The 27,482-nt window shown below is 40.4% G+C and overlaps 1 protein-coding gene and 1 long non-coding RNA gene across 4 annotated transcripts in view; one reads left to right on the forward strand and one right to left on the reverse strand.

Annotated features, from left to right (window-relative positions):
• Positions 1-5,662: 5,662 nt before the first annotated feature.
• TUBD1 (tubulin delta 1) overlaps positions 5,663-27,482 on the reverse strand; it is a 28,231-nt gene continuing 6,411 nt past the window's right edge. For both annotated transcript variants that reach the window (XM_045773388.2, XM_045773387.2), the window contains exons 5-9: positions 27,093-27,324; positions 20,949-21,113; positions 12,929-13,069; positions 9,375-9,558; positions 5,663-7,629 (exon numbers count right to left, since the gene is read on the reverse strand). In XM_045773388.2, coding sequence (XP_045629344.1) covers positions 7,527-7,629; positions 9,375-9,558; positions 12,929-13,069; positions 20,949-21,113; positions 27,093-27,324 — 825 coding nt within the window. In that variant the 3' untranslated portion in view covers positions 5,663-7,526. The remainder of the gene's footprint in view (positions 7,630-9,374; positions 9,559-12,928; positions 13,070-20,948; positions 21,114-27,092; positions 27,325-27,482) is intronic.
• On the forward strand, positions 13,015-27,099 carry LOC123776986 (uncharacterized). Of its 2 annotated transcripts, XR_015721336.1 has the most exons (4): positions 13,015-13,136; positions 19,589-19,758; positions 22,821-22,943; positions 25,545-27,099. It is a non-coding gene; the product is annotated as an uncharacterized LOC123776986 (long non-coding RNA). The 2 variants fall into 2 exon arrangements; XR_006775550.2 differs by lacking the exon at positions 13,015-13,136 and having other exon boundaries at positions 18,811-19,758.

Genomic DNA, 27,482 nt, shown 5'->3' on the forward strand with positions numbered 1-27,482 from the left:
TCACAATGTCTGCTGAGTGACTGTCGCAGTCGTCCAAGTGAAGCAGCCGTGGAGATGCAAAGGTGGACAGGTGAGGCTACCTGAGGCAAGGTACCAGGGGACTAGGCAAGGCTGGAGTAAAGGAGGTGGAGCAGAGGACTTGTGGATGTGATATCCTTTAGACCACTCTGTGACTTCTGTCAGAGAATAAACTGGACTTTCTCAGAGAATTCTTTAGAGTAGTATGTCCTTTGTACTTTCCCATAAGTGATCATCTAAGCCTTAACTTGTTATGTAGCGCTGTTCTTAAAAAGATGGCACTGTAACCAGACCTTGGGACCACAGGAAGCTGCTTTAAAATTCCTCACCCCAGTTGTATCCTGCTTGCTTAATGAATGGCTCCTCCCTATGAGAACTGGGAGGATGGTAATTCCTGGATAGATTGTCTTTATAAGGAGAAAAGCTTGGCAATGTGATTTCCTGTATATTTCTACTGGAGTCCAAGATTCCAGCAGTGCTAGCCTAGACAGCAGTGGCCGGCACCTAGAACGCAGATGTCCTAAGTATTCCCAAGTAAGTATGAGGGCATCCTCCCAACTGCCTTTGCCAAGCCAAAAGGCAGAACCATGGCTTTATTACACCTCCTAGAGCAAGTGGTCAAGGCGGCTTTCCATTTGGCTGCTTTGGTGCTGGGGTTGTTTACATGTTTCAATAAATGAGTTATGCTTATTGAAGTTGGCTGGCTAGGAGTTCAGAATCGATGACATATGACCACAATTATACCACTCACCAGGAGCAGCAGAGTTCAGAAGGAAAGATTTACTTGCGTATGATCCTTTGGTGGAGAAGAGAGGTACGAAACTTTAGTATTCTACTCTCAGGAGGGTGCACAGTTTTTGAAGCCTGGGAGAACTGGGGTGTCACTGTTCCTGGCTTTCTGATGGAATCAGACATCATGAGATGCCTATCTAGTAAAAGCATGTATGTGGGAGTGCTTTGCACAATTTCAGAAGAGAAAGGAAGCTGAAAATAGTGCTTTTAGAAAAACATAGAGATCGGGGCGCCTCGGTAGCGCAGTCGTTAAGCGTCTGCCTTCGGCTCATGGCGTGATCCCGGCCATCTGGGATCAAGCCCCACATCAGGCTCTTCCGCTGGAAGCCTGCTTCCTCTTCTCCCACTCCCCCTGCTTGTGTTCCCTCTCTCGCTGGCTGTCTCTCTGTCAAATAAATAAATAAAATCTTTAAAAAAAAGAAAAGAAAAACATAGAGATCAAAGAAATTTTCAGATGCTCTACATTTCCTTCTTCAAACATAAAGAATCCATTGGAGCATAAAAGACATCCCTGGTCTCTGCAAGGAGGAAATAAAAAGTTCTTTCATATAGGGGCGTCTGGCTGGCTCAGTTGATAGAGCATCTTACTCTTGATCTTGGGGTCGTGATTTTGAGCCCCATGTTGGGTGCAGAGATTACTTTTAGAGACAAAAAATATCTTGGGGTGCCTGGGTGCCTCAGTCGGTTAAGCGTCTGCCTTCGGCTCGGGTCATGATCTTGGGGTCCTGGGATCGAGCCTTGCATTGGGCTCCCTGTTCTCCCTCTCCCTTTGCCTCTCCCCTTGCTTGTGCTTGTGCACTCTCTCTCTCTCTAATAAAATCTTAAAAATAAAGACAAAAAGTGTCTCAAGAAACTACATAAGGGGTGCCTGGCTGGCTGGCTCAGTAGGTGGAGCATGTGACTCTTGATCTTGGGGTTGTGGGCTCGAGCCCACTTGGGTGTAGAGATTACATAAAGATAAAAAAAATCTTAAAACGTTCTTTCAGATACAAAAGCTTTCCTACTTTTTAGTACACTTTTTAGGCTGCTCCCAGACTGTGTGTGTGTGTGTGAGAACTATTTACTAGTCTTCCCTGCAATAGGGCAGTGTGTTCCTTAGAAGGTCATGTTGAAAGGACCCCAAAGTTAGTTTTTAATTTCCCCCTTCCTCCTGTTTGTTCCCTGAATGTACATGGAGCATCCTACAATTTCTTTTCTTTTTTTTTTTTTTTAAGATTTTTTATTTATTTATTCAACAGAGAGAGAGACAGCCAGCGAAAGAGGGAACACAAGCAGGGGGAGTGGGAGAGGAAGAAGCAGGCTCATAGTGGAGTAGCCTGATGTGGGGCTCGATCCCATAACGCCGGGATCACGCCCTGAGCCATAGGCAGACGCTTAACCGCTGTGCCACCCAGGCGCCCCAGCATCCTATAATTTCTACACCTACTTATGTGACGATAGTTTGCAGAACAATGATGCTGCTTACTACTTCCACCCCTTGTTACTGCCTTCTGATTCATTTGACTTATTCCTTCATTCTTCAAACTGTTTTCAGGTGTTAATACCCTTTTAAAAATAATTTGAGTTATTTTATCTTTACATTGGGTTTTTCAAGCTTTAAAATAAAAATATGCCGGGTACCTGGCTGGCTCAGTTGGAAGAACATGCGACTCTTGATCTCGGGTCGTGAGTTTGAGCCCCACGTTAGGCAAAAAGTTGGCTTTAAAAAAAAAATGCAAGCTAAAGAAATGCACAGCATAAAAAGGAAATCTGAGAAAGATACTCCCCCAAAGAAATTACTATGAAATTTAGTGCATATCCTTTCAGGACTGCTCAAAAATGCTCTGAGCTTCCCATTCTTCTTGATCTTGGGGGCCTGGCAGTGGGGGCAGGGGCAGCCAGGATCACTGGGTCACGTCTCTTATTTGAATCTTCAGGTCAGTGATAGACTGTTCCGTCCCTGTCCTTACTGAAGAAAATTAAACATAACCACACATAGACAAATCCGTGTGTTTTTCGTAACATTTAACAGCCATTTCTGTTTGTCTTGGCTACTGCAGCATATGTAAAGGGAACAGTCTGAGTGTTGAACTTTAGAAGGCTTGGAATTCCAGGACTAGGGCTTTAGATTTTAGGCAAGGATTTACAAACAAAGGTACTTCTTCATTCTCAATATATTAATTTTATATTGTCTTAAATGGCTCTTAATTGTGTAAGATGGCTCAGAGACCAAAAACAAACAAAAAAAACTTTTAAAGATTTTATTTGAGAGCAAGAGAGAGAGGAGCCTGAGCAAGCGAGAGAGTGCGCGAGTGCATGGGGGTGGGGGCACAGGCAGTGGGACAAGCAGGCTCCCCACTGAGCAGGGATTCCCCATGTGGGGCTCAATTCCAGGACTCTGGGATCATGACCTGAGCTGAAGGCAGATGCTTAACCAACTGAGCCACCCAGGCACCCTAAGACCAAATATTTTGTATTACGTTTGTATTTCCAGGTCCTCAGTTTTATCTGCTATGAGATCTGTTGATAAGTGAGCTTTAATGGGCTTTACGTTGTGCCTTTAGTTTTGCAGATTTTCGTCTCTTCCACAGTTTTTTAGACATCTGTATTAATCTATACTCTCTACCATGAGCCAGGCATATGCTTTGCAGCAAAGAATATATCAAATGGTAAACTCCTTAAGGACAGAGGCCTGGTTTAACTCATTTTTTTAAAATCGCCTCTCCTAGCGCTGTCTTTCCTTGCAGGTGGTTAATGGATGTTTGTTGAGTTAAGCTCACATCCTGCCTTTTTCATACCGTTCCCGTGAGCCGAACTTAAGCAAAGTCTTTTTTTTTTTTTTCCAAAAAGGAAACTCCCATCTTTTGCCTTATGTCATGTTTCTTACTATCATGTTCCCATGACCTCTCACCTAATAGGACAAGCTTTGTTCAACTCCCTTTTCTGTAGTTCCCAGGCCTTTGCTCCTGAATTGTCTAGAATAGCCCTGTCCAATAGAAATATAATTCCAGCCATATATCTAACTTAAAAACTTTGGTAGCTACATTTTAAAATGTAAAAAGAAACAAGTATACCAATTTGAATAATTTAACTCAGTATGTCCACAATATCAACAATTAAAAATATTTATATTGTACATTCTTTTATTCATACTGTCTGCAAAATCCAATGTGTATTTTATCCTTACAGCACTAGCTGCGTGTGGACAGCACAGGTAATCTTTGAATTTTTGTGTACTTCCCATGTAAATAATTACACAAGCCATGAAAGTATTCATCTTAATGGCTCCATCATTAGCAAAGGAGATAAATTCAGGTAAGAGGATTATTTGCTAAGTGACACCTTATTTAGCTTACTGTTTCTTTTTAAGCTATTCTTTTAAGCTAAGATTTTTCATTACTTTAGGTAAAGTCCATAAATTCAGAAACCATCCAGTCTTTTTCTGAAAATGCTTCTAAGCTATTCTTTGCTTGTAAGCAGTTCTTGGGGATTGGGGGGGGCATCACCAACCTTCCTTTTCATCTCTTCCTGTGTCACTAGCTCCCTGGGATCTAAATGATTGGGATCCTCTATCTTTTCCCTCTTCTCCCTTAAATGCCATATCTTCTACAACACTGACCCCACACTGTGTTGCCCAGAAACTGGAAATATTTACATTGTTTATCTTAATTTCTTGTGCAAGCATTCTGGCTAGCGGAAATGGGATTCCATTTATTAATAAGGCTGACATTGCATCATCTGAGACATTTTAGAATATAGGAGTATGAAGTTATTTAAATATGTAAAGCCAAATTTTTTTTAGCTCACATCCCTAAAACCCATAGGAAACAATGTGATTGATAATGATGAGCAGACATCTCTTAAATAACTGATTATTTGCCAAAAATGACAAGTTAGTGAGTAAAGCCATATTTGGTAGGTACGTTGAAGAACAAGAAAAGGCTTGACTGCCAAACCTTGGACTCATGCGGAGAGAATACTGTGATAGGAACATATGGAGCATGTTTTAAAACAAAATTTTGGACAGGAATTCAAGTGTGATAAACATGGCGGTCAGAAGAATCATTGGTATGTACCCTGCAGAATAGTCTCCAGAGCCAGGGAGGAGGCGTTTCAAACCAATTTAAAGCCCAGACTAGAGCTCCCAGCTCGTTGTTCCTTGTACATCTTTCTTGTAAAAAAGTGGAACATGGACATGGGGAAGATAATAAACAATAATTAGGAAGCTAGGATTGGAGCATCAAGACATTCAAAGAAACTTAGCTACACTGTAAGCTTCTTCATTTAGACCAGATGGTATTAACCTTAACATCCTTAACATCCAAGTCAATGCCTGGTACTGACTAGGTATTGGTTGAATGAATGAATGACCTGAGAACAGTGAACTGTGGATATGTTAGCTAAGGTCTAAGTGACAGATTAATTAAAGGAGAAAGATGCTGCAGATTGACTGGATCATGTTGGCAGGAGCAAAGCTAGAAGCAAGAGGGAATGAATGGGAAGAAACGGGTTCTACAGCTTAAAGAACTCTTGACAAAAGCACAAATGAAGGAGAGTGAAAAGACCTGAAAAGAAGAAGCAGTTTGAATTTACACTTCTTTATGCCTACAGGGGGTGCGAACCGCTCTGTGGGAGAAATGTGAGTGACAACACAGTACTCTAGTTACCCAGTAATCTAAGATATTACAAGTTCAAAGCTTCTGGATCTGTATGCCCAGGAAGTTATGGTCTTCATTTCGTCCTGGCTGATTGGCCATTTTCTCTACACAAGGTACATTTCCAATGACACCCCCTATGTTGAAGCTTTGGCATCACCTTCTTTGTGTTAAATCACAACTGTAATAGCAAAAATTTTATGTTATCCAAATAGGCCAAAAAAAAAAAAATTCCATGTAAATGTTTAGAACAAGTCTGCAAATATTAAGGTATTCACAAACATCAAATAATGCAGTTGTGGATCATAAAAAAAGGCTCTACTTATATAAGTGAATGGACCCAGAGCTGTGTTTGACTGGGGCTTTCTTCAAATATTCACCTGCCATTGATTCCATGAGTTGCCACATTAGAAATAAACCGGTCCCCACTGGTACCTCATGAATTCTTTTCTTAAATATAAAAAATATAAAGTGATTTATACTTTCTGACTTTCTTTAAGCTTCACTTCTAGCAAGTTCCTTAGAATCAGCTTAACCCTTGATGAGCTCCAGATCTTCATTAATGCTGGTTCAGTTTGGGAAATTGTTTCAGTCTTTGGATGTCTTCAGTGTAAAACCATTACTTTTAACTTTATTTTGTAAAAAATCATTATCTGATTATTTTTCAACTATACTTGGGTTAACAAAATGCAGCACAGGGGTGTGCCTTTTAGTGGCTGAACAGACCACTTTTTACATTCCTTAGAAATAAGATATGGCTCAGTATTTTAAATCATAGCAACAGTTGATAAGAAAAACAGCAAAAAAGTAATCATTTCCATATGGAAAGAAAAGGAAGAAACCAGTGAAGCTGTGAACTGTCATTTTTCCACATAAAAATAAATCATCACTGGTAGATTTGGCAGAAGGGGCAAATGTTCCTATTTGTTTCCCATTTGACATTTGTTAACACACTGCATATGACGTGTTTTATTGAAATACACAATTACCCTCAAACTCAATTGCCAATTTCCAAGTATGTTTTGTTCTTCTGAGTGAAACCCACATCTGTATGTGTTAATTTCACGAAGGTCAGTATTTCCTTGGTGATAATTTTCTCAACTTTGTGAAATTTTAGTGAAAGCTCTTACACCTTTTACTGACAAGCATAACATCTTCCATGCTAGTTAAATACCTGTAAGTAATCTGAAAGCACTAGTTGAATGTTAGTTTCTGCTCTTACATTTCAAGATCTAAAAGAAAAACCCAATTTTCTGATGCCTAGAAAATTTAAAAGCATTTACTTACTTACTTTTATACTTAAGCATAATATGCATTTATTAACAAAATCTGATATTTATTTTTAAACAGCTGCTTAAAGTGGAAAATCTGTTATACAAGAAAATCTTCAAAAAAACAGATGTTCATAATCTAGCATTTGACAATAGCGCCCTCTTGTGGTTACAAGTATCCACTTCAATTAACTGCCAAACTGTAATTTCTTAGCTTCAAATTGTGCGGTGAAAGCTTAGCAGGTATTTAGTGAATCCTTTTGGAATAAAGAAGGGAAGACTTAGAGGAGCACCTGGGTGGCTCAGTCTGTTAAGTGTCTGCCTTTGGCTCAGGTTATGATCCTGGAGTCCCGGGATTGAGCCCCACATCAGGCTCCCCGCTCAGCAGAATGTCTGCTTCTCCCTCTGCCCCTCCCCCTGCTTGTGGGTGCGTGCGCTCTCTCTCAAATAAATAAAATCTTAAAAGAAGAAGAAGAAGGGAAGACTTAGAAACATGGGGACAAACAGAATATTCCCTTTTCTGGATACTTCCAGAATTCCAACATCTCAGCAAAGTGTTTCCAAATTTCTTTATAGAAGCACCAGTTTCTTTCTTACAACTGAAAATACCAAGTAGACGTTTTCATTGAAAACATGATGTTCTCCATTTAAAAGGTTTTCCTCCTTTTCTGTGGTCATAGTATGCCAAAGGAAACAGCATTTGACTTTGTTACTTTGACAGGTAGAGATCTGAAAACCTTACAGAGAAAGTACTATTGAAAATATTTTAGCCCCAAAATAACTTAAGGTACTTTTTCTCCTTTGTTCGAGATCAGAGGTTGCAGTAACTGGCAACAACCTGTTCTAACAATGCGAAACTGTCCAAGAAGTCCTCTTCTTCAATTCCAAACTTTGTGTATTGATGAATGTAGGCTCTGGTGAAAGAAACAGAAAGAAACAGAAAAAATCTCAGGCAAACGAACTCTTAAAATCAAACAACAAATAGAACTTCCCTAGCTCATGAATATTTGAAGATGGCAGAATCTCTTAAATGTCTTAGATTTGCTTCAATGTTTATTCCAGAGATTAGCAAACTGTGAAAGTTTATGTCAAGCTCCCTGTCTTTTTAGTGTCCAAGAGAGTGACGATAAGAAGCACAGGGAAAAGGACCATGTTCAGATTTGTATCCAAATATTCAACAACCTACAGAGATGACTGGGTTCAATATCAACTCTAAAAAGAATTTTTACCTAAGCCTTGAAACTGCAGAAACTCCAGTTCTAGGAATGAAGTGAAGTCTCCCAAGTATTTTTCATTTTTTTTCTTTTTTTAAAAACTGATCTTTATGTATGTATGTATGTATGTATTTATTAAAGATTTTATTTATTTATTTGACAGAGAGAGACAGCCAGTGAGAGAGGGAACACAAGCAGGGGGAGTGGGAGAGGAAGAAGCAGGCTCCCAGCAGAGGAGCCTGATGTGGGGCTTGATCCCAGGACTCCGGGATCACACCCTGAGCCAAAGGCAGATGCTTTAACGACTGAGCCACCCAGGTGCCCCCCAAGTATTTTTCAGACAACATTTAATTTGCAGTTATGCCAGGGGGTCCTTTGAATACCCTGTACCCCCAAAATGTTCCGAGGCAGGAGAAATCATGTTAAAAAGAATGTCAAGGGTAGACATGGATTAAACTGAGGTAATAAGGGCTGCTTGCCATTTAATGGGAGTGAGAAGAGAACAATACCAGGAAAGGCCAGAGTTCACAGTCCCAGGAGTGGGGGCTTACAGAACGGCCATGTGCAGGATGGGGGATCCTTGAAGATCCTGGCTAATCACAGTAGAGGCCTTGCCCATTGATATGGGAATTTTGCTTTGACATTCAGTAATTGTGGCCGAGGTCAGGAAATCTGGTAACACATTTCTTAGCAGATGGAGTTGAACTTGTAATATTTCTTGCTGAACAAGATCAGGATCTCTTCCATTCTTCCAAGGATCTTATTTTGTAAAACTGTTTTTATTGTCCCAGCCTTATAATGAAATTTCTACTTTAACTGCATATCTTTTAGAAAGGACTCCTCTAGTCAACAACAGCAGCATAGTGGGTACTTTTACATGATTATCGCATTTAATCCTCACCTCATATCCTCAGTGTAGACCCACCGTGCATTTAAGAAAATGATGCCTGAAATAACATGACCCAGTTTCACACCTACAAAGGGGTAGCCATGCTTATTCCACGCTGTAGGTTGAATGTTTGTGTTCCCCTGAAATTTGTACACTGGAAGCCTGACCCCCAAGGTGATGGTATTAGGAGACGAGGCCTTTGGAAGGTGATTTGGTCACAAGGGTGGAGCCCTCATGAATGGGATTAGTGACCTTTTAAAAGGGGCCCATGAAAGGTTCTTTGCCCCTTTGGCCATTTGAGGACACAAGGAAAAGAAACCACCTGGAAGCCAGGAAGTCGGTCTTCATCTGACATCGAACCTGCCAGCACCTTCACCGTGGACTTCCTAGTCTCCAGAACGCTTGAGAAATACATTTTGTTGTTGATAAGATACTCAGTCTGGGCTATTTTTGTTACAGCAAACCAAACAGACTAAAACATTCCAGATCCTGCCTTGTGTTTTAAGCTATTATCTGCCTAAGGTTAGAAAGGTTTGTAGATTTATTTTTTACTTACTTTGAAGCAAACATGTTCCAGGCTTTGCCCACAATCGTATCAAGTGGTTTTAGTAAGAACTGGCTATTGCTGACCAACGCTGCAGACTTCTCATATTTGCTAAAGGCTCGCTGGGTTTTCCACACATTGAAAGCATGAATAGGCTCTAACCAAGAAGTATAGAGAGCTGGATCTTTAAATCCTCCTAGAGTAAAACAACACAAGCCATTGTTTACATCATAAATCATTAATTTTGAAAACAAATTAATAAACATATTTTCTTATTCATTTCACCAGAAGTCTCCTTTTGGTTTGCCTTTTAAAACTAGCCTTATGGGTGCCTGGGTGGCTCAGTTCATTAAGCGTCTGCCTTCATCTCAGGTCATGATCCCAGGGTCCTGAGATCAAGTCCTGCATCAGGCTCCCTGCTCAGTGGGGAGTCTGCATCTCCCTCTGCCCCTCCCCCTGCTCATGCTCTCTCTTTTGCTCATGGTCTCTGTCTCTCTCTCTCTCAAAAATAAATAAATAAATAAATAAATAAATAAATAAATAAATAAATATCTTTAAAACTAGCTTTATATTGCTTTTGGATAGATGATTCACATTCATTGTAAAAAAAAATAATTCACACCATTCAGAAAAGTATTAAGAAGAAAACTTAATGGATGAAAGACCTAAATGTGAGACAGGAAACCATCAAAATCCTAGAGGAGAACACAGGCAACAACCTCTTTGACCTTGGCCATAGCAACTTCTTACTAGATATGTCTCTGGAGGCAAGGGACACAAAAGCAAAAATGAACTATTGGGATTTTATCAAGATAAAATGTCTGGATAGCGAAGAAAACAATCAACCAAACTGAAAGGCAACCTTCAGAATGGAAGAAGATATTTGCAAATGACATATCTGATAAAGGGTTAATATCCAAAATCTATAAAGAACTAATCAAACTCAACACCCAAAAAACAAATAATCCAGTTAAGAAATGCGCAGAAGACATGAATAGACATTTTTCCAAAGAAGACATCCAGATGGCCAACAGACACATGAAAAGATGCTCAACACCACTCATCATCAGGGAAATACGAATCAAAACCACAATGAGAAGCCACCTCACACCAGTCAGAATGGCTAAAATTAACATGGGAAGCAACAGGTGATGTTGGCGAGGATGTGTTGGTGGGAATGCAAACTGGTGCAGCCACTCTGGAAAACAGTATGAAGGTTCCTCAAAAAGGTATAAATACAGATACCCTCTGACCCAGTAATTACACGACTAGGTATTTACCCAAAGGATACAAAAATACTGATTCAAAGGGACACATGCACCCTAATGTTTATAGCAGCATTATCAATAATAGCCAAATTATGGAAAGACCTCAAATGTCCATCGACTGTGAATGGATAAAGAAGTTGTGGTATACAGCCCTGCTTCAGGCTCCCCGCTCAGTGGAGAGTGTGCCTGAGGATTTCTTTCCCTCTTCCTGTGCCCCTCCCCCAGCTTGTGCTCTTAACTCTCTGAAATAAATAAAATCTTAAAAAAAAAACCAAGAAGCTGCGGTATACATATACAATGGAATATTACTCTGCCATAAAACAGAATGAAATCTTGTCATTTCCGATGATGTGGTTGGAGCTACAGTGTATTATGCTACATGAAAAAAGTCAGTGAGAGAAAGACAAATACTGTTTTTACTCATATGTGGAATTTAAGAAACAAAATGGGCAAACATAGGGGGCAAAAAAGAGAGAGAGGCAAATCATAAAACAGACTCTTAACTACAGAGAACAACCTGAGTTGCTGAAGGGAGGTGGGTGGAGGATGGGTTAAATGTGTGATGGGGATTAAGGAGGGCACCCATGATGAGCACTGGGTGTTGTGTGTCACCGGTGAATCACTAAATCCTACACCTGAAACTAGTATTACACTATATGTTAACTAATCCTACACCTGAAACTAGTATTACACTATATGTTAACTAAAATAAAAAAAAAAAAAGAAAATTTAAAAGTCGACTGAACATCTGAAACGTCACCAGCCAGAGAAGACCATGAACATTTTGCTGACCCTCTTGTGCCCATAATTTTACACAAACGCTGTTCTGTAACCTGTGTTTTCATTCACCAATATGTTGTGAACCTCTTTTTCATGTCAATAAATATCACTCTTAAAGTTTTATTATATGAATATACAATAATTTATTTAACACATTTCCTACTGTTGAGCATTTAGGTTGTTTCTGCATTTTTGTGTGAAAGATATTGCAGTGAGTATCTTTTCAAGAACACCTCTCTGTACATATGTCATTTGCTGTGGATAAATTTTGGAAGTTTGATTACTTTATATATCCTCTTATTAATTCTTTTAATTTAAAATCTAAAATGAAGAATATGAAGAAAATGTTCTGATGTAGGAGAAAATATACCATCTGACAGACTTGAAATGATCTCTTCTAATTACCACTTTCTGATCTAAGGTGTATTACAGGAGCGAGATTATTTGGTTTATTTTCTTTTTCTAAAAAGATTTTATTTATTTATTTGAAAGGAGAGTGAGTGAGAGAGAGCATGAGCAGGGGGAGAGGGAGAAGCAGGCTATGCGCTGAGCAGGGAGCCCTATGTGGGGCTCGATCCTAGGACCCTGGGATCACGACCCGAGCCAAAAGCAGTCACCCAACCGACTGAGCCACTCAGGTGCCCCATTATTTGGTTTTCTTTATATTACAGCTAGAAGCAGCCAATCCAATACTGCTAAATTCATCAAATAAGGCATACCTGGGTGGCTCAGTTGGTTGGGCGTCCGACTCTTGGTTTTGGCTCAGGTCGTGATCTCATGGATTGTGGGATCAAGCCCCCTGTTGGGCTCTGCGCTCAGCATGGAGTCTGCTTGAGATTCTCTCTCTGTCCCTCCCCCCACTTGCGCAGGCACTCTCACTCTCTAAAATAAATAAAGAAATCTCTAAAAAAATAAGGTAAAATCATCAAATAAAGATAAGACAAACCTGGAGATTTGCCACAGAAACACAAAGCTAATAGAGTACTGCTCTTTGAACTTCCTGAAAGTTTTATAACAAAATGCTTGTCACAGAGACCACTACTTGTGCTACATGACCTGTTCTCCCTTTCTTCTTTAGTAAGAGAACCCCCAAATTTTAACTGTGCTCATGGCCACCCCTGCAGCTAGGTGTAGCACATGAGTCAGCCCCAATCAAAGAGGTATAAACACTAGTGTGGTGTGCAACCCTAGGACGAGGCAGGTGGCATGGTCATTCCTATGTGACTTGATGGCTGAAACTCAAACAGATGTCTTGGACAACAAGGAGGAAGCCATAGGTGAGGACAATAAGAACAGCAAGGTTCAGAAGAAAGAATTAAACCTTTGTTTCAATCACTTCTATTTCTGGTATCCAGCACATACTAACTGATACAATGGTTACATTTTGCTACTAAAACACATAATTATGATTTTCCTTTCTTTAAAAATTAAAAATTCAGGGCCTTCCTTTTTTTTTAAAATGTATTACCATGTACATGTGCAAAATGTACATATTAATTTAACCTAACTTCTGCTTACCCAGATCCGCACTGTGCACATCTTTCCCACGGAGGATGACCAAGTTGGCAATGGAAGTGTTAAAATGAAGCTCCCTGTTGAGAGACACTTTACCAAGAGTAGGAAGTCCTGATAAAGGAGGCCGTACCTGCCAATCAATACCTACCAATGGAAAAGAAGCAAGACATTTTATAAATAGTTCTAAGCAAGAAGAGAAAAATATATTACGGTATGTATATTTTACATACATTTTATTTGATAAGTTAAACTTGCTTGTTTCTACTATATGTTTAAAAATTCTTATCTGGTTGACCTAAAATGATTCAAACTACTCAATCCTGAGAAAGGCACGAAATATTCTTCATAGAGTATTAAAGGATGGTGGTAGGTGCATACAATGGATTTTTGCTCACCAAAAAAAGAAACTACTGATACACATAAAAACAACAGGAATAAATCTCAAAAGCATTATGCTAAGTGAAACAAATTATGTACTGTACGATTCCACTTATAGGACATTTTGGAAAAGGCAAAACCATAGAAATGAAATTCAAATCAGTAGCTGCTAGGGGCTGGAGTTACGGGCAGAGAGTGCCTACAAAGGAGTATGAAGGAACTTTTTGGGATGATAGAAATACTCTGTCTCGGTTGTGGTGGAGGGTACACATTATAGAGGTTTGTCCAAATACATAGACCCATACACCTAAAAAGGGTGAACCCTACTCTATACACCTGTGGGAACAAACAGAATACATACAAAAATGTTAAGGGATGTAGAAACACAAAACAAAAATAGGATTGAAAACTGACCAGTCATGTAGAAATATTATGAAAATACTCTTAATGTATACAATGGAATATGACACAGCCACGAGAAAGGATGAATACTTACCAGGAACTGGAGGGTATTATGCTGAGTGAAATAAGTCAGTTGGAGAAAGACAATAATCATATGCTTTCACTCATATGCGGAATATAAGAAACAGTGCAGAGGACCATAAGGGAAGGGAGGGAAAACTGAATGGGAAGAAATGAGAGAGAGACAAACCATGAGAGACTCTTAACTATGGGAAACACACTGAGGGTTGCTGGAGGGGTGGGGAGTGGGGCTATGGCGTAACTGGGTGATGGGCATTAAGGAGGGCACGTGATGTGATGAGCACTGGGTGTTATATGCAACTGATGAATTACTGAACACTACATCTGAAACTAATGACGTACTATGTGTTGGTTAATTGAATTTAAATTAAAAAAAATAAAATATTCTTAAAGTATACGTAGGATAGGGATAAAATTCGGCAAACGGTAACATTGATTTTCAACAAAAATAGAAACACAAGAAACCAAAACTTTTGGCATGCCGAACTCAATAATAAGACAAACAAGCCAATTTAAAAATCGGAAAGATGTTTGAATAGAAACTTCACTGAAGAAGATAAACGAATCTAACAGCAACATGAAAAGATGCTCAATAGCACGGTCATTAGGAAAATGCAAACCGAAACCACAAGGAGACACTACCTCACACCTATCAGAATGGCTATAACCAAAACGACTACCGTCAGATGTTAGCAAGGCTGTGGAAAAACTGAAACCCTCTTGAACTGTTTGTGGGAATGTAAAATGGTGCAGCCACTTTGGAAAGAGTATAGCAGTTAAACACAGACTTATCCTTTGACCCAGCAATGCCACTTATAACTATATCATCAGGAGACTGAAAACATATATCCACACAAAGAACGCGTACAATGTACACGGCAGCATTACTCACGGTAGACGCAAAGTGAAAACAAGCTACATGCTCATCAACTGGTGGGCATCTGAACAAAATGCGGTATATCCATCTAATGAAATACTGTTCAGCAATACAAAAGACTGAACTACTGATATATACTACAATGTGGATGAACCTCAAAGACACGAAGTGAAAAAGGTCAGACACAGAAGACTATGTATTGTCGAACTCCATTTATATGATACGTTCAAAACAGGCAAATCTATAGAGACAGAAAGCACACCAGTGGTTGTTTGGGACTAGCAATAAAAGTTGGAACTGACTGCAAATGAACACAAGGATCCTTTTGAGGTGATGGACATGTTCTACAACTGGCTTGTGATTGGGGCACCTGGGTGGCTCAATGGGTTAAGCGTCTGCCTTTGGCTCAGGTCATGATACCAAGGTCCTGGGATCGAGCCAACATCAGACTCCCTGCTCAATGGGAGCCTGCTTCTCTCTCTCCCTCTACCACTCTCCTGCTTGTGCTCTCTCTCTCCCTCAAATAAAAAAATAAATAAAATCTTAAAAAAAAAAAAACCTGGCTTATGATAATGGTTGCATAACTCTGCAAATTTACTTAAAAAACCACCGAATTATACTCTTATCATAGGTGAAACATATGGTATATAAATCACATCTCAGTAAAGGTATTTAAAAATTTATGACCTACCGTAAAAGCTGTATTTTTTTAAAGTTTAATATATTTATTTGGCAGAGAGAGAGAGCACAAACAGGGGGAGCAGCAGGCAGAGGGAGAAGCAGACTCTCCACTGAGCAGGGAGCCTGATGTGGGGCTCAATCCCAGAACCCTGAGATCACGACCTGAGCCGAAGGCAGACGCTTAACTGACTGAGCCACCCAGGCCTCTCTAAAAGCTGTATTTGTTAGAAAATCCATCATTCTATATTACTTAGAAATAAAAAGTAATCAACTCTATCTAAAAGTTTCAAAAATAAATAAATAAATAAATAAATAAATAAATAAATAAATAAAGTGTCAAAAAGAGAAAAGAAATGAGGCCTTCTAAAGTTTTAGCCCTTGAAAAACTAATGTTAAAAAATGAAAAGGGAAAAGCCAAGCAAATAAAATTTAAAATGGGAAGAGAAGTAACAAAAAAGGCATTATCAGAAATAAAAATAAGCCCCAGATGGGTTAAAACTTAAATATTGAACATAAAACTATAAAAATACTGGGGAATACTAAAGAATATTTTATATCTGAGGCAAGGCTCAGAATCTATAAAATAGGAAGATATATGAGTTCACTCACATAAAAATGAAAAACCTCCATATGGTGAAAAATACCACACAAAAGACTAAAATGATGGAGAAAAACATTTGCAACCCATGTAACAAAAAAGGGATATAAATCCATAACGTTGTATTTCCTTCCATCTAAGACACCATTGATTATAAGGAAAAAAAAGTGTTGTCAAATTATGTCAATTAAATGATTCACTTAGCTCATTAAATTTTATACTTATTGAAGAGTTCTTTTAGAGTAAATTAGGTTTAGATTTTTAAAAATCATATCATCCTTGAGCATCCATAAAAAATACATGTAACAAAATAAATTGGTTAAGGTTTTCCTAAAATGTTTTCACATTCAGTGACTTTCTCACTTTTTGACTCAGCATTAATGATGTCAGTGTTTTTTCAGCATTGATGATGTCAGTGTTTTTTCACACATTATTGTCCTCTGTCTCTCCAGAGCATTGGTGATGCAGCATTCTTTAAGAGAACCCATGAAAACACTAAGCCATTGGCTCCTAAACTAGCTTTGCTATCACGTAGAGAACCATCTACGTTTGACTCCTGATTAAGGAATGTTGCTAAACTTGTCTGTTTACAATGATGAATGCCTCTTCTCTATCCTAGCATAAAACTAAAGGTTTATTTTCTGGAGAGGATATGATTGAGGGTCTCTGGTCTGGAGAACACAAGGCAGAGTTAAGGGTAAGGTACATATTGAAACCAGAGAGATCTAGTGAAACCCAGAAAAACCAGGACCCCTCCCCTCCTCTTTCCCCAGATCACTTGGGCTTTGCCTAAATCTTCACAGCAGAATATCCAACCCAGGAGACAGGCAAAGAGAATATCCAGGATGACAAGTGTACCCTGGTTGCAGAGGGCAAAAAGTCTTGATTGAAGCAGGGCAGATGGCTTTAGGAGACGTTCCTCCCTCTCTCCCTTTTTCTTTTTTAAAGATTTTATTCATTTGATAGAAAGAGAGAGACAGCACAAGCAGAGGGAGAAGCAGGCAGAGGGAGAGGGAGAAGCAGACTCCCCGCTGACCAAGGAGCCCGATGCAGGGCTCCATTTCAGGACCCTGGGATCATGACCTGAGCCTAAGGCAGATGCTTAACCAACTGAGCCACCCAGGTGCCCCGAGCAGGCAACTCTTGATCTTGGGGTTGTGATATCAAGCCCCACGTTGTGGGTAGAGTTTACTTAAAAATAAAATAAAATAAACAAATAAAATTATAATTTAGCTTGGTTCAGAGAGCCAAGCCAAAAGCCATGAAAAATTATTTGTAGGCCTTACATTGTAATCAAGAAACTGCCAGGATGTGCCCTGCTGAATTAAGGGCCAGCGAGTCCTATATGCCTTCCATTTCCCCCTTTCTAAGGAGGCTGTCTACCAGTTAATGCTATGCCTGTTTCACCATTGTCTATTGATCGGGGGTTGGGGGGAAGTGCCTGTACTCAAAGAACTATATGCCTTCCATTTCCCCCTTTCTAAGGAGGCTGTCTACCAGTTAATGCTATGCCTGTTTCACCATTGTCTATTGATCGGGGGTTGGGGGGAAGTGCCTGTACTCAAAGAACTATACTCAAACAAACAAACACAAAAACAAACTCAAAAAACAAACAGCTATACTCAAAAAATCGTATATACATGGACCTGCTTTTAGATGACAAGATTCTGGAATTTAGCCTGATTGCTTTTAAAGGGCTTTGGGAGGGATTAAGTCCATTCTGCATATGGGAAGATACGATTCAGTAGGAGACAGAGGGCAGAGGTGGTAGCCAGCCTCCAAGATGAACCCCAGTGACCCTTCCTTCCTGGTACTGAGGCCCTTGTGTGGTGCCCTCCCACACGGCATAGGGCTTAATAACCTTAATGACCAAGTGGATGATACAGAAATGATGGCATGTGGGGGCTCCTGGCTGGCTCAGTCACTGGAGCATGTGACTCTTGATCTCAGGGCTGTGAGTTCAAGCCCCATATTGGGTGTAGAAATTAAATAAAATTAAAACTTAAAAAAAAAATGGTGTGTCACTTCCAAAGCCAGGTCATAAAAAACATCATAAGTTCTGCCTGGCTCCCTCTGGGATCACTCATTCCTTCTGTTGCTAGGACATGTGGAAACAGATACATGGCTAATGGTGATATTAACAGAGTCAATCTTCATATGGAGCTGTCTGATAATATAGGAAGATTTTTTTTTTTTTTAAGATTTTATTTATTTATTTGACGGAGAGAGACAGCAAAAGAGGGAACACAAGCAGGGGGAGCTGGGGAGGGAGAAGCAAACTTCCTGCTGAGTAGGGAGCCTGATGTGGGGCTCGATCCCAGGACCCTGGAATCATGACCTGAGCTGAAGGCAGATGCTTAATGACTGAGCCACCCAGGCGCCCCTGAGAATATACGAAGATTTTTAAAGCTATTTGTCTCAACCTGATTAGCGACATAAATATATTTATTCATATATACTCATTTTTTTCACATATACTCATTTTTTGAAAATATTTGTATGTTCAAAGCTGTATCTATAACTGTGAAGAAATGTCGACACTCAAGGTTCTGCGTGGGAAAATGACTAAGCAAACTGTGGTTTATTGACCTAGGAGAGCTCAGAGCAGCACGTCTTCTACTATACCCCGAGGAACACTGTGTTCCTTGAGATGTTAACAGGTATTACTAGAAAAACAGGTACTGAGGCCAAAACATTTGGTAAGCATTCCTTTACGATGTGACCTTTCTATTTCTCTCCAAACCTCAGGCACTATGATCTAAAATCCATCAGGTATCACTAGTACATAAATTGTAGAGGAAATCCATCCACTTTCACAGTATTGAAACCTAAGTCATTGTTATTTGTCATAAAATATATGCTACTCAAATAATTACTAATAATAGTGATTTCCAGTTAAACAAGACAGACTGACATACCAGTCTACTGTCACTCTCTCCCAAAATCTCACTAACAAGACAATTACAGGGACATTTTTAAAAGGCATAAACAAGAAAACAGGGAAGGGAAGAGAAGATAATGCGAACAACATTTTGGAAGCTGGCAAGCAAATGAACCAGCGGTGGCTGACTAGCAGCCAGGGAAAGCTGAGATTTCTGTCCCCAGTGGAGGTCCTGGAAGCCGACCAGGCACTTCTAAAAGAGGGAGAAACCGGAGGATTAGTTAAAAATCTGCAGGCGAAGTGGCGAGAGCCCGAGATGCTTCCTCACTCCCGGCAGCAGAGGGCGTGCCCCCTTTGTCCTAGAAGCCGCCTGCTCAGGAAAGGCTAAACCACTGAGGCTCTGGCCTCCGCCAAACTACGGGCGCTGGAGTAAACGAAACAGAAATCTCTGCCCTTCTAAAGCTTACATTCTACTGAGATCAATGGAAGATCCACAGTAAGGAATTCCAGAATGTTAAGAGACAAAGAGGAAATCCTTAAAGATTCAAGAGAGAACAAAACAGGATTAGGAATCAGATTGACATGGGACTTCACAGCAACACTGGAAGCTGGAAAACAGTAGAACAACGCCTTCAAAATTCCAAGCAAAAATGATTCCCCACCCTCAGATCCTATACCTGAGCAAACTAGCAATCAAATGTAAGGGCAGAATAATGACATTTATAGCTTCAAAATATTTTTTACCTTCCCTGTACTTTTTCTTAGGAAGCTCCTGGACAGTGTGATCTAGCACATGAGCGAATAAACTAACAACAACAACAACAACAAAAGGCAGATGTGAAATCTAGGAAATCAGACGGAATACAGAATGAAGCAGAGATGTCAGTGCTGGCTGCTAACCAAGCCTGGAGAGCAATCAGGGCAGCAACAAGAAGGTGAGGTCTCCAAAAGGGACATTTCCAAGCAGATAATGAAAGGAAGAGACTACCTGACGGGTAGTGACGGGTTTGACGGGTTTGAACATGTTAAGAAGGGATTCATTTTTATGGAAAAAATTTAGGGATAGATGAGTGATAGGCACACAGAATATTGACCAAATAGGTCTAACTTTTGTAAAGTATTCTCTACACCCGGTGTGGGGTTCAAACACAAGTTGCATGCTCTAGTGACTGAGCCAGACAAGTGCCCCCAAATAAGTGTAATTATTAACCAGAGGAAGAAAAAAATTAACTGTACATGAAATAAAATTTAATCCATGTATACAGTACATGGCTCAACTGTAAATAATATTTACCTATCAAAAGTAATACAAACACTGAAAACTAATCTGATTCAAAGGTATGTGTATAACCATATTGGGAGGAGTGAGGAAGGGATGGGGGAGAGAGGGAGCGAGAGAGAGAGAGTGTGTGTGTGTGTGTGTACAGAGGATGTATAAGCAGATTCAATTCTCAATTTCACATTAGGAAGGCAATTGATAATATCTAAATTCGGAAAATAAAATAAGTAAGAGCATAAGCAAGATACTTAGAAATATGGAGGGGGATTCCAGAAAAAAACAGCTTAAACATTGAAAAGTAGTTTCATTGGGGCAGTGGGGACGTTTAGGACAGGGAACTACTCTTTTCCTCATTATAAGTTCATATTAGACAGTTACTCGGCTTTTTTAAAAAAATTAGAAAATCTACATACAATGCAATGTACGGATATAAGTATATGCTTAGATGAGTTTTGACTATTTGATTTTTTAAAAACTATGTTCATATGTCACTTTGATAAAAATGAAATAAAATAAAATAGGGGCAGCTGGCATGTGACTCTTGATCTCAGGTTAGTGAGTTTGAGCCCCACGTTGGGTGTAGAGATTACTAAAAATAAACAAACAAACAAACTAAAAAAAAAATAAATAAATGTCACGCTCCTCTGAAATATTTTTCATTTTTGGGAAATGAAAATGTGAAGTGATTAAGAAACCCTCTGGGGATGTCCTGGTGAGTTTCTGTAGGAGCCTCCCTGACCAGAAGAAGGCACCATTATTTCAACTGGCCAAGAAAGTTTATATTGAGAATTCCAGTACAGGCACTTTTCCCAGCTTGCGGCCTGCATATTTTTAAAATACCCTTACCTTCTTCCATTTTTGAATTAGAAATGAGCATCTGTCTCAGATGTTTGAGGAGGCCGGCCCAAGTAAACGTGCTGTATGCCAGTGAGTTCTCTGACATTTGAGGAATGTTACGAATACCCAGCATCTTGAACTCAGGATGGGGAACCAAATTCTCCATTAAGTCTCCTGTAAAGAAAAAAAAAAAAAAAATCTGAACTAAACTTTTAAATTCCATAATGTTTCCATTGGCCCATATACAACTGTAGTTTGATGGTTTTGGGGGCCAAACATATTTTCTCCTCCAAAGCCAGAATTGCTTAAATTTAAAAACGTAAATAAAATTTCAGAGACAATGTCTATTTCAGATCACATATTTTGGCACCTATTTTAGCATGAGTGAGAAAAGACACTTTGCCAAAAAGGAAACAAGAATTTAGAAGCTAAGAAACTGGAAACATGAATGAAATATTTAGCTACACTCCAGGAAAATAAAGTAAGCATGAGAGCTACTATGCCTTTATCGTCATTCTATATTCACTAAATATTCCTTTAGAAATTTTCCTAGATTGGGGCACCTTTGGCTCAGGGCGTGATCCCAGAGTCCTGGGATCGAGCCCCACATCAGGCTCATCTGCTGGGAGCCTGCTTCTTCCTCTCCTGCTCCCTCTGCCTGTGTTCCCTTTCTCACTGGCTGTCTCTCTGTCAAATAAATATATAAAATCTTAAAAAAAAAAAAGAAAGAAAGAAATTTTCCTAGATCTCTTATTTTATCTAGTTAAATGATAATCAGAACCTTTTAAATTAAACTCCACTAGGAAAAAAGACAAGATCAGTGACTCCTGAAGACAGGAATATGTCTATCTTTAGAAACTTTTATTTGTAATGAAACAGGATTATGGAGAAAGGCTAATTTGTTTTGCATTCTGAGCTGTTTTATATATTTATAGAAAAAAACTAGAGGAGAAGGAAAAATATATTACTTTAACAACATGAAATGTAAATTTTATAATAGTACAAACTCATATCCTATATCCTAAGGAAAAGAACAATTTTTGACACAAACATCTACAAAGTGCTGTACAGATTGATCTTATGGCTAATGGAGTTTCCTCTAAATGTAAGAGTCCTTTTCTGCAAAATACCTAGAGCTGAATTCTATTGCACAGCACAAATAAACAACAGTCAACAGACACAGCCTGAGCACTAACACATGAATTATTCATTGTCACAGTCTACTTTTCCCTCCAGCCTTCTTGTTCACCCACTTTCATTTTAACCAGTCTGGGACCTTGTTGAGACCCTATTATGCACTAAAGGTTTGTTCCCCCCTCAAAATCATACACTGAAATCCTAACCCCCAAGGTGCTAGTGTGGTAAGGGTGGAGCCCTCATGAATGGGATTAGTGCCCTTATAAAAGGGGCCCTACTGAGCTCTCTAGCTCTTCCTGCTGTGTGAGGACACAGTGAGAAGACGTCCATCTGAGAACCAGGACGCTGGCCCTTACCAGACACTACTACTGGTGCTTTGATCTTAGACTTTCCGGCCTCCAAAACCACGAGAAATGAATTTATGTTGTTTGTAAGTCACCTAGGATATAGCACTTTTGTTACAGCAGCCTAAATGGACTAAGACAAACAAATTCATGGACTTCCTGACTTCTCAGTCCATTAGTCTTCCCCCTTGCTTCACTTCTCTCCTTACCCAGCTACTTGCCCTTGTCTCTTCATCAGATCTTTCTAGTGAAAATCCAAGCTTGGATCAGTCCCACTCCTCACATTCTCTGTGCCTGTCAGAGCACAGCTGTAGCAAGTCACCCCATCTCACAGATGCGACCCCTCAGAATTGAGATGCCAAACACTGGTGCCCACTAACGCTGATGCTTTGTTGTAAAGGTGCCATCTCCTCAAACACCTGAGTGGAGCCATGTGGATATCTGAGGTCGTTTGGGGCAGAGACTCTGGAGCACAGCAGACATACCTGAGAAACGGCATGGAGGCCCATGTGGCTGGAAGACAGTGAGTAGCAGGATATAAGATCAAGAAAGCAGTGGGAAACCAGACAGAGCAAAGCCTTACAGGTGATTCCAAGGACTTTGGGTTTAACTCTGGGTGAGATGGGAAACCTCTTGAAGGTCCTGAGTAGGAAAGTAACAGGATCTAACAGGAATTAACCTTTTAGACAAGTAAAGCCAGAGTTCAGTCTGACTGCTATACTTAAGGAAAGGCTGTGGGCTGGCAAAGGTTGAAGTGGCAAGACCAGGTTAGCTGCCCTCCAGCCAACTCCCCACATGACATTTCCATTTCGATATGGCAAAGGCACTTCACACTCAACATGTCTAAGACCCACCTCTTTCCATGCCCTGTACTGTGCCCCACAAACCACATCCTTTTTCAGCATTCCCAGCTCTACTGAACAGCACTACAATCTACACTGTTATGCAAACCAGGGCCCCATGAATTCTGCCCTATACCACCCTTTCTGTCATTTTCCAGATCCAATCCATCACCCAGTCTTGTGCACTTTACCCCACCTCCAGTTGCTCTCAAATCCATCCTCGGTAGCTCCATTTGTTTAGTCCCCTTTAGCGAGGACCTATTATAGGGGAGGCGCTGTTCTGAGGATAGGGGGCATGGTGGTGAGCAAGGTAGACAGGGCCTTGCCTTCACAGAGCCTCACTGTAAGAAAGCTGGACCTAAGATTTTAGAACCCTTTTTTTTTTTTTTTTTGTAGGCTCCATGGAGCCCTGGGCCTAAGATTTTAAAATTGAGCAACTGAAGGACTGAGAAAGAAACAAGCTTCTGGGAGAAAGCTCTCTGTTTCAGACACATTATGTTTGGGATGTCCATGAAATGTATACATACAGATGTCATACAGGAAGGCTGCCGGATATAGAAATCTGGAGCTAAGGGAATTGGTTGGAGTTGGAGATAAACCGGCAGGCTGGAGAATACAAATGGCGTTTATCGCCATGGCAGTGGGCCAGTTATCAGGGAGAGGGTCCAAGACCAGCATTTAGAGCTTGGGAAAAGATAGAGGAGCCAAAAGAGGAGAAAAGAAGGGAATAAAAGGAGTGGTCATTGAGATAGAAGGAAAATCAGGAGCTGTCACAAAAGACAAAGAGAAGGTTTGGAAGACCAAAGGTCAGCCATGCCAAATTCTACTGACAGGTCGATGGAAATAAGGACAGCAAAATGTCCACTGAATTTGGTGATGTGGACATGCTTGTGGCTTATAAAAAGCAATTTCATAAAAGTGGTGGGGGAGAAACTAGAGCAGAGTGGGCTGAAAAGTAAAGAGATCAGGAGGACAGCAAGGGCAGACACCCTTGCGTTGTTCTAAAGAATAACAGAGAAATAGGTTCAATCACTAGAGGTGAGGTCAAAGGAGGGTATTTTCCGTGTGAGAGATGCCATAGAGTTGTTGTAATGGCAGTAATCCAGCAAAGAGGCATGGAGGATGAGAGATGAGTGAGGAATTAAGTCCCTGAGAAAGGAGAGGGAATGGAAGCCAAGCGAGAGACTGGCCTTTGATAGGAGCAGGACACTTCTTTCACTGTGACACAGGTGAAGTGCAAAGGTGAGCCCAGACGGCACAGTAAGGTTTGCAGACATAGTGGGGAAGTCGAGAAAGCTCCTGTGTGACTAACTGCCTTTATTTTCTCAGTGAGGTCCAGTGAGGAATGACTACACAAGCCTGCAGACTCAACCTCCAATCAGCTATCCACAGGCAGTCCAGTGGATACTTACTTTTTCAAAAGTAAAAGTGATTATGTCACCAACCTGCTTAAAATTTTCCTCTTTTCTTTGGGTGATGAGGAAGGCCTCTAAATGGCTTACGAGGACCTGCAAGCCCTGCCCCTGTTCACCATGTTAGCCTCTGATTTCAGCCACCCCCTACACCATTCTCTGCGCTCCAGTGCCACTGGATTTCTCTCTGTTTGATGTGCCAGGCTTCCTTCTGCTGCAAGGCCTTTGCACGTGCTGTTCCCTCTGCACATGCTACTCTCTATTCCCTCCCCTGGCTAAGTCATGTCCGAGTCCATATCCAGCTCTTGGCTCAAGTGTTATTTCCTCAGGGCAGCATTCTCTGCCCCTGCAGCCCAAGTCTGATTCCTTCGTGACATATTCTCTTGAAACTGTACTTCGTTCCTTCAGAGCACTTAACTCGGTTTTTAATTCTATATTCTTGGTGTAATTTATTTGTTTAATGTCTCTCCTTCCCATCTCACAGTGAACACAATGTCTCCTTTGGCTCCCATCGGATCCCTGACATTTAGCATAGCGACTGGCACATAGCAGGCAGTCAATAAATATTGGCTGAGTGAACAGATGTGCAATATGATAAGTACTATGACATGCACAGAAATTAATAAGATACATGTCTCCAAGGAAGCTGCAAATGAGTGGGAATACACAATATGCACATGACAGAATTCCCCTCTAAGGAAACACATGGCGTTAGTTACAGTGGTAGCATCTGGGAAAGGGGGAGAAGGACACTTACTTTTGACTGCATATTCTTTTGCACTCTTTGAATAGGTGTGTGTTTGTGTGTGACTTTTATTTTTTAAATTTTTATTTTTTAATTTTTTAAAAAAGATTTTATCCATTCATTAGGGAGAGAGAGCATACGCAAGAGAGCACAAGCAGGGAGATCATAAGCAGGGAGAGCAGCAGAGGGAGAGGGAGAAGCAGACTTCCCGCTGAGCAGGCAGCCCAATGTAGGGCTCTATCCCAGGACCCTGAGATCATGACCTGAACCGAAGGCAGATGCTCAACCGACTGAGCCACCAGGCACCCATTACTTTTAAAGGTAAGCAAACACAATTAAAGAAATAATAAAGGTAAAAAATATTAAATGACATAAAAGAGATAGAGAATGCCCTAAAGTTCAGAGAAAAGAGGGTTCTTTTAGGTAAAGGCCTCAGTAGGAAAGTTTTATAGAAAAATTATCACTTGACTTGGACACTGAAGGATGAGTTAAGGTTTCAATAGAGGGGAAGAAGGGAAGGAGGAAGTGATTACTAAGGAGAAGGAACACTGAGCAAAGGGATCAGGGCTGGAAAGTAGCAGACTGAAGGAAGACAGTGGAGACAGGATGAAAAGTAGACGGGGATCCATGCAGAGGAGGCAGGAGGTAATGAAGCTAGAAAGTTAGAGTTCAGGGCATAACGTGGAGGCCAGGCTAAGGAATTCTGACAAATGTGGCCACAGGATGAACAGGAGAGTACTAAAATCTGTGCAGTGAGGAGGCTCTTCTGCAGTCAGTGTGCAAGATGGACTGCAGGGGAAGAGGCAGGCAGGAAGGAATGTAGGGTTAGGACCACCTTAAGATAGGAATGTCAGTTTGATGTAAGCTCTGTTTTTATGCCAGAGAGAGAGAGAGAGAGAAGGAATAGAAAGAGGCTAGTTTACTTTGTATTCAGAGAGAGTATGCAGTATTAGTTGAGAGATATTGATGTCAGACAGACATGGAAGGAGGAAAGAACACAGGCAGATGGCAGAGATGGCACTAACAGGTCTGAGTATACTGATGAGATACGAGGACAGTGGGAGAAATCCAGGTAATAGAAATTGAGGAATAGGGAGCTGGGGAGAGAGGGCAGGAAAAAAAAAGATGGATCCATTCAGAACAATCCAAATTTAAAGAATAAGGCGGCAATTAAGAAAACTGGGATAGGTGACTATTTGGGAAGGAGATTAGGACTGAGGAAGGTATAGATTGTGGAGATATTTGCATCTAGATGACTTGAATTAATAAGGCACCACTTGACAAGCTGAAAAAAGAATGATGGGCTTCTTTATGGGGTGATGAGATGATGGTTGTACAACTTTGTGAATATGCTAAAAATGGAATCGTACATTTTAAATGAGTGAATTATATGGTATGTGAATTATATACCAAAGTTGCTGTAAAAAAAGAAGAAGAAGAAGAGAAAGAATCCTGAAGAATGGAGTCAATGGGTATCACCACTCTTCAGAAATTTAGTAAGTTCCCAAAACTTCAATAAGATAGTTGGAGAGGAACGCAGCTCTTGGGAAGGTTTTTGAGAAGAGGGAAACCTGAGTGTATCCTCGGACAGAGAGGAGGAGCCAGTGGCGAGTAACTGTGAGGCTTTCAGAACATAAGACTTTCCTACAAATTACATACAAGAGGACAAATACCTAATGGATTTCGTCTGTAGTGACATGAGCCTTCCACAGAATAAGTAGGCTGGAACACACTTCCCAACTGATGTGCAAGGACTTGGTTTATGTCGCTAAAGGAGATCTGCTTGATGTTCATCAGTTTCGCACAGATCTTATGAACAGCATCATTTTCATGAACAAGGAGGGCGTCTGAAGATCGGTACAAGTGAGAAAGAGTCAAAACGGAGTTGTAGTTCTGGACAATAACCTGGAGAGAAACAGGTCAGAAAAAAAGAAAGGCAAGATTAAAGAGAGGTTAAGAGGGTAGATTCTAAGGACATCCTGCCTGGGTTCAAATCCCGGCTCTGTCACTTTCTAGCTGTATGATCTTGGACAAGTTATGTAATCTCTCCAAGCCTCAGTCTT

Source organism: Ursus americanus, chromosome 23 (genome assembly GCF_024610735.1).
Source record: "Ursus americanus isolate L20-20 chromosome 23, mUrsAme1.1.p, whole genome shotgun sequence".
Classification (NCBI taxonomy): domain Eukaryota; kingdom Metazoa; phylum Chordata; class Mammalia; order Carnivora; family Ursidae; genus Ursus; species Ursus americanus.